Genomic DNA, 15,888 nt, shown 5'->3' with positions numbered 1-15,888 from the left:
AGTTGACACTTTTCGATTGAACTATTGCGTTCTGGCAAGGATCGTGTTGTGTCATTACTTGTTGCAAAGTGATCAACGCTCGCTGAGTTCGCATATGTTTGATGCTCGCAAAACATTCTAGTAATACGGTATCACAATTTTTGCGTTCACTAACTATTACAAACAGGGAAATCTTGTTATTGGCATATTATACAAACACGGAATTCTTCATTTATTGTCTAGTGGATATTATACAAACACGAAAATCTATCCGTTTCTATCACCTCTACCATGTCATGTTACGTGTGGGAGTTTCAAGTGTGCAAATTAAGTCTATAAAACGTGCAGAGCTACAGCAAACCGTATCCGAGACTGATTATCATCACATGTACGACACTGTCACTATTCCCGTGGAGACTACTAACTATGTCTTCTGTACTCCTAATATTTTGCTGCCTCCTTGGTCTGGGGTCAGCCTGGAACCAACCGAGCACCTGCTATGTTAGGAGCCAATCCAGTGGAACCGAGACACAGCTAACAAAGATTAGTGAATCACTCGAATATCTATCAGAGCTGGAACACATTCGTGAAGCACTGGAAACTATTGCCGACAGATTGCTGGGTAAACAATACTCACAGTCAAAAGTGACTCAAGTGTGTATATTGCTATCCATGCATGTAACTACAATAATCTGTCTCTTAACTGTTGCAGATGCTGAAGGAAATGCAAGTGCACCGGTGTCAACTACCAGCATGCCAACAGCAGCCACATCAACCATGGAAGCAACAACTGCCACTACCAGTGAACCAACAGCAGCCACATCAACCATGGAAGCAACAACTGCCACTACCAGTGAACCAACAGCAGCCACATCAACCATGGAAGCAACAACTGCCACTACCAGTGAACCAACAACTGCCACATCGACCATGGAAGCAACAACTGCCACTACCAGTGAACCAACAGCAACCACATCAACCATGGAAGCAACAACTGCCACTACCAGTGAACCAACAGCAATGACCACAGACCCACCAACTGCTTCTGACACTTGTGGTGGACCAGGATGGACGAGAGTGGCCTACATTAACATGACCGACCCCAACCAACAATGCCCTCAAGGACTTCAACTGACAGACTATTCGATAAGATCATGTGGTCGTCCACCAACGCCTAGTTTTGGTGTTTGCGACTCTGTCATGTTTCCAGTGGGTGGTGTCCAATACAGGCAGGTGTGTGGGAGAGCAATAGGTTATCGGTTTGGATACCACAACGCATTCTATGGATACTATGGTGTAGGTAGGAATACTGTCGACGTTCAATATGTCGATGGACTCAGTGTTACGCATGGGCATTCTCCACGCACACATATCTGGACGTTTGCCAGTGGTCGTTTTAATGGAATCGGTGACGGGGGGAACTCTATCCTTCGCTGTCCTTGTGATGAGGGGAACACTTATGGTTCACCTCCATTTGTGGGAAATGACTACTTCTGTGATAGTGAGGCCATACCTACTAACTTAAACCTGGTTAGTTTCTATCCCAACAATGCGCTGTGGGATGGTCAGTCGAGCCTCAACACATGTTACAATGACAATAATCCTCCGTGGTTTACGAAAACTCTATCAACTCCAACTACTGATGACATTGAGCTACGAATGTGCTTCAGTAATCTCAGCACACACGCTAACATTGGACTTCAGCTCATGGAACTATACATCAGTTGAAGTGATTGTAAAGGAATAAACATTTTTGCTGCATGACTTATTAACTCTACAAGTTTAGCTGAGTGAGAACATATACATGCATGAACACTATACAAGTGCCTAGTCTTGTATTGTAGCACTAGCTATAATTATACAATAAGTTTGTTGCATGTTTGATCGAAGAAGCGACAGCGCAACAATTTCCATTATGTCTGGAAATTGTATAGTGAAGCAGCTAGTGCAGTAATAGCGTATCGGACCAGTACTGCATGCACACACTTTTAGTTTTAGTTTTCCTCCATGCATTTGTGGGAAATGACTACTTTTGTGATAGTGTGTAATTACATACCTCAGTGATGACAATCTGCTTAGTGCCACTATCAGGGAGCGTCATCTCCTTCAGTGCCCCGGCTCTAATTACAGGGACGTCCTCGTTCCTCTGTGAAAAGGGGAGAGGGGACTCGTCAATATAGAGGGCAAGCTTGTTCCTCTCTTGTCGGCATTTGAGTGCGATAAGGACAGCATCCAGGACGGGGGCGTCGGCTGATTGTGATCGGGAGTGCGAGTGAGGTCTCTCAAACTCAACAAACACTCTAACATGAGAGGAGGAGGGGCAAAGTAATGGAGAATATATAAATACAAGTATACTGCACTAGTTACAATAAATATGAGCAAGGGCTGGAGGCTGTGGCATTGACAGTGCATGCACACACACAGTATATTCCGTAACATGCATAGAACTGGAGCACTAACTGTAGAGCTATAGCTACAATGTATTAAGTAACTATTCTCCATAATTGTGTGTAACTGTGCTCTCACTTGAAAGTCTCAAAGTGAAGTGCTTTCCCCTTGCCGCAGATCTGGTCACTGTGGGTTACAGGATCACAAGGTAGTGCTGACAACTACAAGTGCCGGGAATTAAAGAGAGCATTGCATCATCAGTTTCAAGAAGCATCTATCCACAACACACAAGCCCCACACCCACCCACCCACCCACACACACACCATTAAGCCCACCCTCCTCAGGGGCGTACACAGGGTGGTGCTTAGGGTGCTCCAGCACCCCCATCCAGACTCTGGTGCTCCAGCACCCTATCCAGACTCAGAGAAGCTCAAGTAGATAGTTCATGATCAACCATCACTGGCTGGCTAGAAGGAAGCTACACTTACTGCAGCTATCTACAGCTTAATAGTGATAGTTACAATAACTTTATACCAGTTAGATCTAGCTAGCTAGCTAAGCTGGCCTAAAAAACTTACTTTTCTTCGATCGTTACTGGGATATCCATGGGAACAAGACTAGTAAAGAGTGGGGGCTCAATAATAAGGCTAGGCAGCAGGAAGTGGTTTGCTGTATCAAACACTTGAGCTTGCCTCACAACATGCAGCACAACAAGGTTCTTGGATCCAGGTACATGAGGTACATGAATGTATAGTATAATTATATAATTAAGCCTACATGTATGTACAATAAATTAATAATAATCAATGTTTGCAATGTAAACTACAAAGTCTCTTTTCCTCAACATCAAGGTACTGGTGGTCATACTTTGTACGCTGCCTGTCACCTCCTGGTAAGCTGATCAATCTTTTAGTGGCCTGAAAAGAAAAGAATCAAGACTGTCGTCAGATCAAGCAAAGGAACAAACGTTTATCATCACTTACACTTCTACATTTACACAGAGACTAGACTAGACATGATTGCATTGACATTTGACATACCTTAAGAAGAGTTGGCTAGAGTTTGCCATCCCAGGCGACTTCAGCTTCTGACATTCTTTGACGTGCTGATGGCACTGTACTGTTGCAGAGGAGGTCGGACATCACTTGAACACTTTCACTAATTATGACCTTTTAATGACATTCCAGGCCAAATTGCTTTTCGTTTTTGCTGACTTAGCACAAATAATGCTGACTCAGCAGTAAAATAACTGGGCTCTAAAACCATAATCCTGATCCTAGCTAGCTAGCTATGGCTGAACGTGACAGTGCCAAGAGAAAGCTATTTCAACAGTTTTCAACTCCTATGCCAGTGTTGATGTAACACCCAAGGCAGCCAAGGCCAAGCAGCATGAGAAGCGACCCCAGAGTCGAATTCCCCTCAGGAGCAACACTAGATCTAACCAGCTAGTCATGGTTGAACACAGAGCCAAGAGAAAGCTATTTCAACAGTTTTCAACTCCTACTGCCAGTGTTGATGTAATATGTACAGTAACACCCAAGGCAGCCAAGGCCAAGCAGCATGAGAAGCGACCCCAGAGTCGAATTCCCCTCAGGAGCAACACTAGATCTAACCAGCTGGTCATGGTTGAACACAGAGCTAGAGCTATTGATGAAACAAAACAATGTCGACAGTTGTCCACTCATACTGCCAGTGTTTATGTAATATGTACACCCGTACCCAGGCGACCCCAGAGTCCAATTCCGAGCAGCACTAACCAGCTAGCCATGGCTGAACATGTCGACAGAGCTAGAGCTAGTGGTGAAAGAAAGCGACGTCGACAGTTGTCCACTCCTACTGGAATAACACCCGAGAAGCCACCCCGCAGTCGAAGACTTCCCCTCACAGTGAAAAACAGCACAAGCTCAGTTGCTCAACAATCCGGTGCCTCGTGTACACCCTCTCCGACTACTTCATCGAAATGGAAATTAAAGGAAGATATAGCAATTGTAAAGTTTATTCTATTATCAACACCTAGCAATTGTTGGCCTGCAATGTCTGAGAATTTCTGGAAGTCAGCTGCTCTCTTTGTACACCAAGAAGCCAAGAACCATTGCGAAGCAGTGAGTGAAATAAATACTGTTGCATGGATGTGTGTGTTAAAATACTTTAAAATAATGACTAAAATGTATATGACTAGGTTTGGCGTGTAGCTCTCGAGTGAGGAAGATTCTCAGCAAACACTACACAGCACCGAGGGAAGCAGAAACAGCCCTCACGGCTACACGTTCTAAACACCCTAATACAACACCCCTCATGACACTCCCTGCAAGAGTATCTTCAGAGCCACAAGCTCTGAGTATCTCTTATGTACGTACTGAAGTATATCATGTACAGGCTGTTACTATTATTTTATCCACGTAGATTGATACTGGAGAATGCCAGGTTAATCTCGTAATGGTTGACAAGCTTCAGAACTTCAAACGGCAGGTTCTAAACCTTCCACCTTATGTATGGAAGAGCAACACTCCCTGAATCTGGTGCTCGTTCAACTAGGATGACCTTCCATAATTTACCCATTCCAATGCCACCACCACTGGAAAGCACTCAACATCACCTATTTGAACACTCATACGCTCAATAAACTTCACTCCAACATTATACTTCTTATTGTGTTCAATTAAGCAATAATTTATATGAAAATCAAATTATAATTAGCTATATATACAACACAACAAGGGATTAAAAAGATTCATGAACGCATAATAAATATAGATAATAAAATACACATAACATAAAGTTCAATAACCAGTTATCTTGCATGTACTTGCTTTTCGTTTAGCTAGGTTTGACCACTCACCCCTCTTCTCGACCCATAATTATTATACCAGCGAAGTATGCTGGTCCTGATCTCCAGTCAGTAACATAAGATATCCAGGCGAACTCCACAGATATTATTCTGCCATTATCCATTACATTGTGGACTTCATCTAACAATTCACTAACGACATATCCTATCGTTTTCCATCCAACTGACATTTGAAGGCTATTGCTTGTGCATCTCTAGGGTTTAGAGGTTCCTCAACAGTGACAGTGCTAGTGAGCCTGATAGTGAGCCAGAGGATGTTCGAGAGACAACATTAACACAGAGATGTCACAGACTAAAATTTAAGTGTATTGGTAGCAAGAAGGAGCAAAGATACCAAGATGCTCTTCGATCAGCTCAGGATGTGCGACGGCTTGGACATACAATCCCTGTCTCATTATTTAATGTTAGGGTCACGCCAGCCTCATTCGTAGTTCCCTCACGACCTCGCGCATAAACAAATCACTGTATATAATAGTACACATCCTGTATATATCACAGTCAGGTGGAAGACTTTCTTTGTGTTGTAGATACTATTTTAACTGTGCACTTTCAACATTTCACGTAATTATAAGAGGTAATAAAGAATCATGAATTGAAGTATAAATAGTTGTGAAAAACAATCTCATTTGGGAGTATGATAATATATATATGAACGAGAGAAAGAATAAATGAAACAACAGTTTGGACGAGTTAAATAATAAAGTTCATGTTTTCAGTTCTAGTTTGCTGAGCTCCTCCCTGCTCAAGTCCAGCTGCAGGTCATCACTGAACAATCTCTCCTCACACACTCTGTGCTTCACTGTGGAGAAGTGATGCTTGAGCTCCAGGGGACACCCACACAGCACATTGCATAGGTCACATGACAGCCTCGCAGGTGTACGAGAACTAACCAATAAAACAACAAAATATCATTATGACAATTAATCTAGCTAGCATGTAATTACTGTGTATAATAATTAAGTCTCTTTAATGCTGTCACTATAAATCCTACACACTATAATATGGTAGCTGCTGTTGAAGAGTAGACTAGGTACCGCATTTATTTGATTAGGGCCACACTAAAAATAGTTTCAGTTTGCAAAACTATGTACACAAAACGTATATAAATGCATGGATTGGTGCTATAATCCAAATGTCTTGTTGCCTTAATAAACTCACTCTGACATCTTCTTGTGTAGTTCCTTGATGGACTCCCTCAATAGCAGTACTCTAGCACTCCTCTGCTGGTCAATCCTTTCCTCAGAGATGTTGATGCCGAGGTGTAGGGGGAAGAGAGGATGGGAGGAGTCGTCTGTCTCCCCTGTATCCACTCTGAGTATATCCCTCTTCCTCACCTTGTTCCAGCCTGCACTCACTCCTTGGTACGGTGTGATGGAGTCACGAGGCTTCAGAATTAGCCTGAGGATAATTATACGCAGTATACACACATAATGTCACAGAGCTGTATACAATGTCATGCATAGAGTAGCTAAACAAGCAGAGATCTGAACACTTTGTTTATCTTACAAGGAGGTAGCTCTAGTATTGAAAAGGACCACTACATACATGTACAGCTGCAACACACACACACACACACACACACACACACACACACACACACACACACACACACACACACACACACACACACACACACACACACACACACACACACACACACACACACACACACACACACACACACACACACACACACACACACACACACACACACACACACACACACACACACACACACACACACACACACACACACACACACTACACACTGTAGCTACCAATACAACACAATAACCACAAGGTTAGAGGAACACGACACCCTAGCCCCTGCAGTCCCACACAGTACCCACATGATAAAGAGCATCACAGCAATAAATAGCTAACAAAGGAATCATGTGATCCCAGAAAGCACATGGAACCTTTAAAAATGGCGAGGAAAGAAACCATGCAGTAAGCAAACGAATATTGTGCATACCACTAGCATTCTAAAGTGTATACTTGAAGCCTAAACAGCATACTTAGTAATTGTATCAACTATTCCTACAATAAAGCCTACAATTCTAAGCCTCTAATAAAAATAATAATACAGATCTAATTAAGAGAGCATCAGCTTATTCACAAGATTTAATTAAGGTGGTGGGTGGTGCACCATGGAAATGCTTATCAGGGTGTCATTGAAAAGAGCAACAGTTCTGCACACAGTTGAAGCAAATTGTCTTGTCACCAACTTTACGACATTTCCACCTGGTACACCGTCCATGCACCACCTTAAATCTTGTCAGGATGTCCTCCTGATCTTGTGATGCTCTCTTTTAGGCTCACAGGACAACTTTCAATTCAAGCCATTCAAATAATTATACACATACCAGAGTGTCATACGATTGCAATTAGAGAGGGGACTTTCAAACATTACCATTTGAAACATCACCAGAACATAAAAAAAAAAGGTCAACAGTTATTTCGATACCCTACCGCTATGGACACTCAAACACAACTGAGTACCTAAATGCACATTTTAGGGGGGGGGGGGGATTGGAGCCAGAGGAGGGATATAATCATATCCCTCCTCTGTATGAGCAGTATGACACCCTGCATAGTACACACAATATTTTAAGTCAGCAGTTGACTTGACTTCCATATATGGAAGTCATTGCTGTGTCTGTTTAGCCCTGTTGCAAGAATTCTGCAAAACCCTGTACCATGCCCATGGTCCAAAGGCGAAAAATGCCAAATTAGGGTCCCAAATAAATTTTGGATTGAAACACATCATTTGAAAGGTCTCTTTCTAAGCTTTCAGAAAATCATAACATTTTTGAAATTGGACCATCAGAACTAAAGTTAATGGCTGTTGAAAGATGTTCAACTAGATCTGCATACACGCATGGATCTCAACACAGGGTGCAAACAAAATGGCGACCAAGTGGAGGAGTGCAGGGATGTTGGGCATGAGGGTGGTGTGTCTAGCGATGCATGTATTGCCTGAGGGATTTAACGCCACATAGCCTGCCACCATCAGTCTATCACGACGGTCCTGTGGTTCACTGTTGACCACGATACAGTTGACTGAGTCTCGCTCGATGCGAGCCTGTCGGTTTCCCCCGGCAATGGTCATCTGGTGGAAGGTCACCTTGTACATACTGTCAGGACCTCTCAGCTCAAACTGAAGAAGAAAAAACCTGTTTAAATAAACTTGGCTTGCTTAGACATAAACCAAAATGATAAATCTTGTAGGAAGTGCCTGAGGGATGCTAAGTAGGGAAGAGGCACTTTCCTATGTATATCTAATCATCAACTAGTGTCTAACGTTTGTTTGTTCAATGTCCCCACCTTCCTGCCTCTGGGGTACTTCTTGGTCCTGTCCTCCTCCAGCCAGGGGATGGTCTTGGTGGTGCTGGACTCGTACCTCCCTCCTCTACCACCCACACTGGTCGAGGCCTCGGACGCCTGAGCTGCTAGAGTCTGAACGTGGGCAAACTGCACAGGGGGGCGGGGCGTTAGCATAATCATACTGATCATAATAAATTCACAATCATAACTTGGAACACCTACATGTACATATAATTAATCTGTACAAATAATTGATGTGTGCATACGAGATCAACTTTCATGAGATCAACTCCCACGAGATCAATTCTTAAGAGCAACTTTGCATGAGGTCAATTGTTAGTAGATCAACTCTCATAGAATCAACTTTTCATAGGATCAACTTCATGTGATCAACTCAGTTTTATAAAAAAACGTTACACTCCCAAATTTTACAATTAAGATGCTTGATGGCTGGTAAAATAAATATACTCTTCAGAGTCATGCCTCATGTGTTGAAGCAGTCAAACAGTGTTTGTATGGATTCTTCTCTTTTATTTTGAGTCTCTATGACCGAGATGTAGCTACAAACATGCATGTAGCTCTGAATCTTTGTTTTGGTTGGATGTACTCAATCCATATTAATCGGATGCCTGTTGGTTGAATTTTTGCAGCTGCCATTATACTGTTCGGTACTACAAGCTGTACGGTTGGATGGGTAAGAATTTGAAACGGCACCTTTAAAGTGTGGGCCATTGACTTGAGTGGGTGCTCCATATTAATCGGATGCCTGTTGGATGAATTTTTGCAGCTGCCATTATACTGTTCGGTACTACAGACTGTACGGCTGGATGGGTAAGAATTTGAAACAGCACCTTTAAAGTGTGGGCCATTGACTTGAGTGGGTGTTGGTTATTAGAGGGCCTAATTGGATTACATAGTTGGCACGAGATTCATTACACACCATAGTAGTTTAACAGGTTGATCAGTTCAGTGGCGCTTATCACGATAGAACGCAGTAACATACATCCTAGCTCTAAGCTAATATTTTCACCACCTCACTAAAATTTGAGTGTAACGTACCCTATTATAACAAACACCTTCGGAGGAAATTTCAGGCCATTATACAGAGGCAGCCTTTGTGTTGAGGGGTTGGTTTTGTACTAACGATGACTTTTTTCATTAATTAAAATACCATTGTTGGTTCTGGGCTGATGTGATTGAAAGTTAATGTTTCCATTCGTCCAGGTTGTACTACATGTAAGTGCACAAAATAGTCCACTAGCTCGTCAATCTTTGTTGGATGGCAAGCCAGGCTGTTAACAAATGTCAGTGGACAAAATGCCACAGATACAATAAAATGTACGTCTTATTTTCGTGTAGATATACCTCTCGAAGTCTTTCCTATAGCTCTTCAACTGTTCCTGAATTCTTGATGATTGAGCCATTGCGAATGAGCGTGCATTGTGCTAAATCTATAGGGGCTTATTACACAATACCTGCTAATCTTTGGCATGGGCGCACATGCACAATAGTAATTAGCTAAAAAAGTGAGGCCAACACCTTTAAAAAGTTAATTTTTGGATAACAAGATTAGAGTTGATTTGAGTTGATTTCAGGAGTTGAGTTGATCCTATGAAAACTTGATTCTGTGAGAGTTGATCTATTGACAGTTGACCTCATGCAAAGTTGCTCTGGTAAGAATTGATCTCATGAAAGTTGATCTCGTGTGAGGCAATCAAATAATTATCGATCAATTATTGGTAGCTTCTTTGAGAGACCATAAGAAAATGACCAGCTACTAATACAGCTTCTACAATTAGACACAAGGCATGCAGGCTAAGATCACAGCCAGTAGCTGTATATAGCCAGACTCACCTTCAAGGGGTAGGGCTCCTCACAGTGGACAGCATGACCTTCCTTCACAAGCACCTCGTTGATGAAGATGTCCTCCTGGCTTGTTGTATCGTACAAGTCGACACGTAGGGAATTCCCCACATGAGAGTACACCTGTGCAGGGGATACAAGCGGTGTACAAGGGGGATTCCCTAACATGTTCAGAATACATCATCACCTAATGGTTTAGTCATACGGAAGTCATACCTAAAAAGTGTTCAATTTCACCGTACAGAGTCGCCCACACATAGTGGTGCTCTAAGTGGGCTGATAAGTGTTTGTAGTAAGCTGTGAGATCACACACATGCACACTTAGCTAATTAGCTGCTAGTAAACCACTTATCCAATGCAAACAGTCATTTAGACAGCTGCACAAGTAGCTCATGTGTAATTTGCCAGACGTTACCTCCGAGATGAAACGACTACCTTGCGAGACTACTAGCGGTTGATGCAATTAATATGCAATGTAATACAACCCTTTTCACTTCACTTGAAATGCAAACTTTAAAGTCAACCACTAGCTACAGTGTACACAGTGGGACCACACTATAGGCTCTGTATACTAGCTACAGTGTGCACAGTGGGGCCACACTATAGGCTCTGTACACTAGCTACAGTGTACACAGTGGGACCACACTATAGGCTCTGTACACTAGCTACAGTGTACACGGTGGGACCACACTATAGGCTCTGCACACACACTGCAGGTAAATTAGGATAACGTATTTCAGCTTTTTGCTTCACCTGAATCATGAGATATTTGCTCATTGTGAGTTGCTTGAACCTGTCGTTTGCCTCAGCTGACCACTTGCCATCAGATGAGCTCTGAATGGTGGGTTTGACGGACGTAAGGAAACACTCGATGGCCTGCATATCGAGCTCTGTGTCACTGGAGGAGAGTTCACACAGTACACCAGTATTCACCATCTTCACGTTACCATAGTCCACAAATACCACATGGGCATACACCTGTGAGGGTATGTGTGGGTGGTGTGTGGGTGGGTATAGATATGTGAGAGTGTGGGTGGTGTGAGGGTGTGAGTGGTGCGTACCTCATTTGTCTCCTCGATAACCTCCATGCCAACGACCTTTGCTCGATAAAACAGCCCGTCCTCAGAGAAAGGGGCAAGACAGAACATGCTCTCCATCTTGGCTGGAGGACAAAGGCTACGAGTGTTGATACTGTCCAGTAGCCGTCTCATGTTCGTCGTGGCAACCTGGTCGGCCAACTGGGCCCAGAAGTGGCCAGCATCAATGTACTGCAGGATAGGTCAGTATGCCACGTGGCTTTAAAGTACAAAGGTCAAACAAGAATAAGAGCAATAAAATTACAATAATCATCGTAAGGTCATATCTGTTTTCTTACACTTAATGCACATACCGAATAATTAATTTTGTTGGTGAAAAAACTTTGCAAACGACAGTTAAATCTATCGACGTCACTGCATCAAACACGGTGAACTTAGACAAACCCATTTCATAACGTCGACCTTTATGACGTCGACTCCATTTCATAACGTCGACCTTTATGACGTCGACTCCATTTCATAACGTCGACTCATTTCATCACGTTGACTCCATTTCATAACATCGACTGTTTTTGGATTTTGACACAAACGGCACCCCATAATATCGAACTATTGCGTTCTGGCAAAGACCGTGTGTCATTACCAGCACCTGTATAATTATAGGTGTTAGCGGATTATATTTTGCGTAGTAATCAACGCTTGCAAGGTTGGCGATGCTCACAAAACATTCTAGTAATACGATATTATAAGACTTATTTTCTCAAAAATGTCATCAAACACGGAAATCTTAATTTTAATCATCTAGTGTATATTATAACACGGAAATTTTACTGAAATCTTGATTTTAATTGTACGGTGTATCACCTCTACTGTGTCATGTTACGTGTGGGTGTTTCAAATCTATAAAACGTGCAGAGCTACAGCAAACCGTATCCGACTGATTATCATCACACGTACGACACTGTCACTATTCCCGTGGAGACTATATACTAACTATGTCTTCTGTACTCCTAATATTTTGCTGCCTCCTTGGTCTGGGGTCAGCCTGGAACCAACCGAGCACCTGCTATGTTAGGAGCCAATGCTCAAGTGGAACTGAGACACAGCTAACAAAAATCAGTGAATCACTCGAATATCTATCAGAGCTGAAACACATTCGTGAAGCACTAGAAACTATTGCCGACAGATTGCTGGGTAAGTACGTAACAATACTCACAGTCAAAAGTGACTCAAGTGTGTGTATATTGCTATCCATGCATGTAACTACAATAATCTGTCTCTTAACTGTTGCAGATGCTGAAGGAAATGCAAGTGCACCGGTGTCAACTACCAGCATGCCAATAGCAGCCACATCAACCATGGAAGCAACAACTGCCACTACCAGTGAACCAACAGCAACCACATCAACCATGGAAGCAACAACTGCCACTACCAGTGAACCAACAGCAGCCACATCAACCATGGAAGCAACAACTGCCACTACCAGTGATCCAACAGCAGCCACATCAACCATGGAAGCAACAACTGCCACTACCAGTGAACCAACAGCAATGACCACAGACCCACCAACTGCTTCTGACACTTGCGGTGGACCAGGATGGACAAGAGTGGCCTACATTAACATGACCGACCCCAACCAACAATGCCCTCAAGGACTTCAACTGACAGACTATTCGATAAGATCATGTGGTCGTATACAATCGTCTAGTAGTGGTGTTTGCGACTCTGTCATGTTTCCAGTGGGTGGTGCCCAATACAGGCAGGTGTGTGGGAGAGCATTAGGTTATCGGTTTGGACATAACTACGCATTCTTTGGATACCATGCTGCAGGTATATCATTATATATCTAGACTAGATCAAGTTGTTGCTTCAGCTAGCTCCAAGCTGGTTCTCTTGAGTGTCAAAGAGAAACATGTGGCAGTGAAGTGAGAAAACTACAAACTAACCAATGAGATTTTAGAGCAATGTCATTGAGTAAAATTCTTTAACATTATATAGTACATTGTACTTAAACTAATTTTGTCCATAGATGAATGTCAGGAGTGTTCAGTTACACACTGTTCAGTTGAGTGTTCTATTACACACAATTGAGTGTCAGTGAACACAGATATGCACAGGTGTGCACATTAACACACACTAAAAATTACCTGTGAAAAGTAGTGTGCTATTCAACACACCGTTTTTAACAGTGTAGGAATATCGATGTTGCATATGTCGCTGGACTCAGTGTCACGCATGGGCAATCTCCACGCACACATATCTGGACGTTTGCCAGTGGTCTGTTCAATGGAACCATTGGTGACAGTCACCCTAACCATCGCTGTCCTTGTGATGAGGGGAACACTTATGGTTCTCCTCTATTTGTGGGAAATGATTATTTTTGTGATAGTGTGGCCACACCTGCTAACTGGGGTGTAAACGGGTTACGTTTCTATCCCGACAATGCGCTGTGGGATGGTCAGTCAAGCCTCAACACATGTTATAATAACAATAATCCTCCGTGGTTTACGAAAACTCTATCAACTCCAACTACTAATGACATTGAGCTACGAATGTGCTTCAATTTTCTCAACATACATTCTAACATTGGACTTCAGCTCATGGAACTATACATCAGTTGAAGTGATTGTGAATGAATTTTTGCTGATAACTTTAACAATAAGTTTAGCTGAGTGAGAACATGAACACTACAAGTGAACTCTACCTAGCATTCTCGTATTGTAGCACTAGCTATAATAGTTTGTTGCATGTTTGAAAAAGATCAAAGAAGCCACAGCGCAACTATTTTCATTTAGATCATAGTCATATGATGTACTATTACTGCACTGGAATTGTACAATAATAGTAAAGCAGTGCAATAATAGCGTATCACATCCGGACCAGTACTACATGCGGCTTGTTTTCGAATAAAGGCCGCGGCTAAAATGTTCAGTCCTCTCTGTCCTTGTGATGAGGGGGAACACTTTTGGTTCTCCTCCATTGACTACTTTTGTGATAGTGTGTAATTACATACCTCAGTGATGACAATCTGCTTAGTGCCACTATCAGGGAGCTTCATCTCCTTCAGTGCCCCGGCTCTAATTACAGGGACGTCCTCGTTCCTCTGTGAAGAGGGGAGAGGGGACTCATCAATATAGAGGGCAAGCTTGTTCCTCTCTTGTCGGCGTTTGAGTGCGATGAGGACAGCATCCAGGACGGGGGCGTCGGTTGATTGTGATCGGGAGTGCGAGTGAGGTCTCTCAAACTCAACAAACACTCTAACATGAGAGGAGGAGGGGCCAAGTAATGGAGAATATATAAATACAAGTATACTGCACTAGTTACAATAATTATGAGCAAGGGCTGGAGGCTGTGGCATTGACAGTACATGCACACAAGCACACAGTATATTCCGTAACATGCATAGAACTGGAGCACTAACTGTAGAGCTATTGCTACAATGTACGTAAGTAACTCTATAATTATATGATATTGTGTGTCTCTGTGCTCTCACTTGAAGGTCTCGAAGTGAAGTGCTTTTCCTTTGCCGCAGATGTTGAAGATCTGGTCACTGTGGGTTACAGGATCACGAGGTAGTGCTGACAACTACAAGTGCCGGGAATTAAAGAGAGCATTGCATTAGTGTAGAAGCATCTATTCACAATACAAGCCCCCACACTCACCCACACACACACACACACATGCATACACACACACACCTATACACACACACCATGATCAGCCCCCCCCCCACACACACACACCATGACGGTTGTCTTTGGGTCATGGCCGGACATAGCCTTCTCACAACTCTCCTCCTCCAGAGGCAGCCAGCTGAAGTATTGAGGGTAGAACAACCCGCAGATCACCAACTGCATGAATAAAATAATTATGTGGATAATCGATGCTTGCTGTAGACAATTAAAACTACCAATCAGTCTGTGATGGCGATCTTTTCCCCGATTTAAACTTTCTGTGGTGGGAGGAAATTACATAACAATAATACTTTGTGTGAGCTAGCGGCCTCGTTGTACAGGGTCTAAAGGTCACCTGATAGTAGTGCGTTTTGGGGGACGAATACCGCAAATTGCCAGCCTCATTCGTAGTTCCCTCACGACCTCGCGCATAAACAAATCACTGTATATAATAGTACACATCGTGCATATATCACAGTCAGGTGGAAGACTTTCTTTGTGTTGTAGATACTATTTTAACTGTGCACTTTCAACATTTCGCATAATTATAAGGGATAATAAAGAATCATGAATTGAAGTATAAATAGTTGTGGAAAACAATCTCATTTGAGAGTATGATAATATATATATGAACGAGAGAAAGAGAATAAATGAAACAACAGTTTGGACGGGTTAAATAATAAAGTTCATGTTTTCAGTTCTAGTTTGCTGAGCTCCTCCCTGCTCAAGTCCAGCTGCAGGTCATCACTGAACAACCTCTCCTCACACACT

General features: G+C 42.7%; 4 protein-coding genes and 2 long non-coding RNA genes across 6 annotated transcripts in view; 4 read left to right on the top strand and 2 right to left on the bottom strand.

Moving 5' to 3' along the window:
• Positions 1 to 15,888, bottom strand: part of LOC135348790 (kinesin-like protein KIF16B) — a 149,112-nt gene that overhangs the window by 75,860 nt on the left and 57,364 nt on the right. The window lies entirely within an intron of this gene.
• On the top strand, positions 269 to 1,815 carry LOC135348877 (serine-rich adhesin for platelets-like). Its single transcript, XM_064547257.1, has 2 exons — positions 269 to 601; positions 692 to 1,815. The coding sequence occupies exons 1-2, from the start codon at positions 406 to 408 to the stop codon at positions 1,705 to 1,707; spliced, it is 1,212 nt and encodes a 403-aa protein (XP_064403327.1). The 5' UTR covers positions 269 to 405; the 3' UTR covers positions 1,708 to 1,815.
• Positions 3,003 to 3,396, top strand: LOC135348959 (uncharacterized). Its single transcript, XR_010398827.1, has 2 exons — positions 3,003 to 3,106; positions 3,220 to 3,396. It is a non-coding gene; the product is annotated as an uncharacterized LOC135348959 (long non-coding RNA).
• On the top strand, positions 3,608 to 5,060 carry LOC135348960 (uncharacterized). The gene is made up of 3 exons (XR_010398828.1): positions 3,608 to 4,470; positions 4,548 to 4,717; positions 4,772 to 5,060. It is a non-coding gene; the product is annotated as an uncharacterized LOC135348960 (long non-coding RNA).
• On the bottom strand, positions 6,995 to 15,300 carry LOC135349246 (ATP-dependent RNA helicase TDRD9-like). Its single transcript, XM_064547756.1, has 8 exons — positions 15,187 to 15,300; positions 14,937 to 15,028; positions 14,457 to 14,754; positions 11,468 to 11,674; positions 11,160 to 11,384; positions 10,398 to 10,529; positions 8,544 to 8,690; positions 6,995 to 8,376 (listed from the first exon to the last, which is right to left on the bottom strand). Exons 1-8 carry the CDS (start codon positions 15,298 to 15,300, stop codon positions 8,080 to 8,082), a joined length of 1,512 nt encoding a protein of 503 aa, XP_064403826.1. The 3' UTR covers positions 6,995 to 8,079.
• On the top strand, positions 12,258 to 14,229 carry LOC135348595 (uncharacterized). The gene is made up of 4 exons (XM_064546862.1): positions 12,258 to 12,637; positions 12,737 to 13,273; positions 13,551 to 13,560; positions 13,638 to 14,229. Exons 1-4 carry the CDS (start codon positions 12,439 to 12,441, stop codon positions 14,062 to 14,064), a joined length of 1,173 nt encoding a protein of 390 aa, XP_064402932.1. The 5' UTR covers positions 12,258 to 12,438; the 3' UTR covers positions 14,065 to 14,229.

The sequence above is a fragment of the Halichondria panicea genome, chromosome 15 (genome assembly GCF_963675165.1).
Source record: "Halichondria panicea chromosome 15, odHalPani1.1, whole genome shotgun sequence".
NCBI lineage: Eukaryota > Metazoa > Porifera > Demospongiae > Suberitida > Halichondriidae > Halichondria > Halichondria panicea.
The sequence above is the reverse complement of the archived record's forward strand: the minus strand, read 5'-3'. Positions and strand labels throughout refer to the sequence as shown.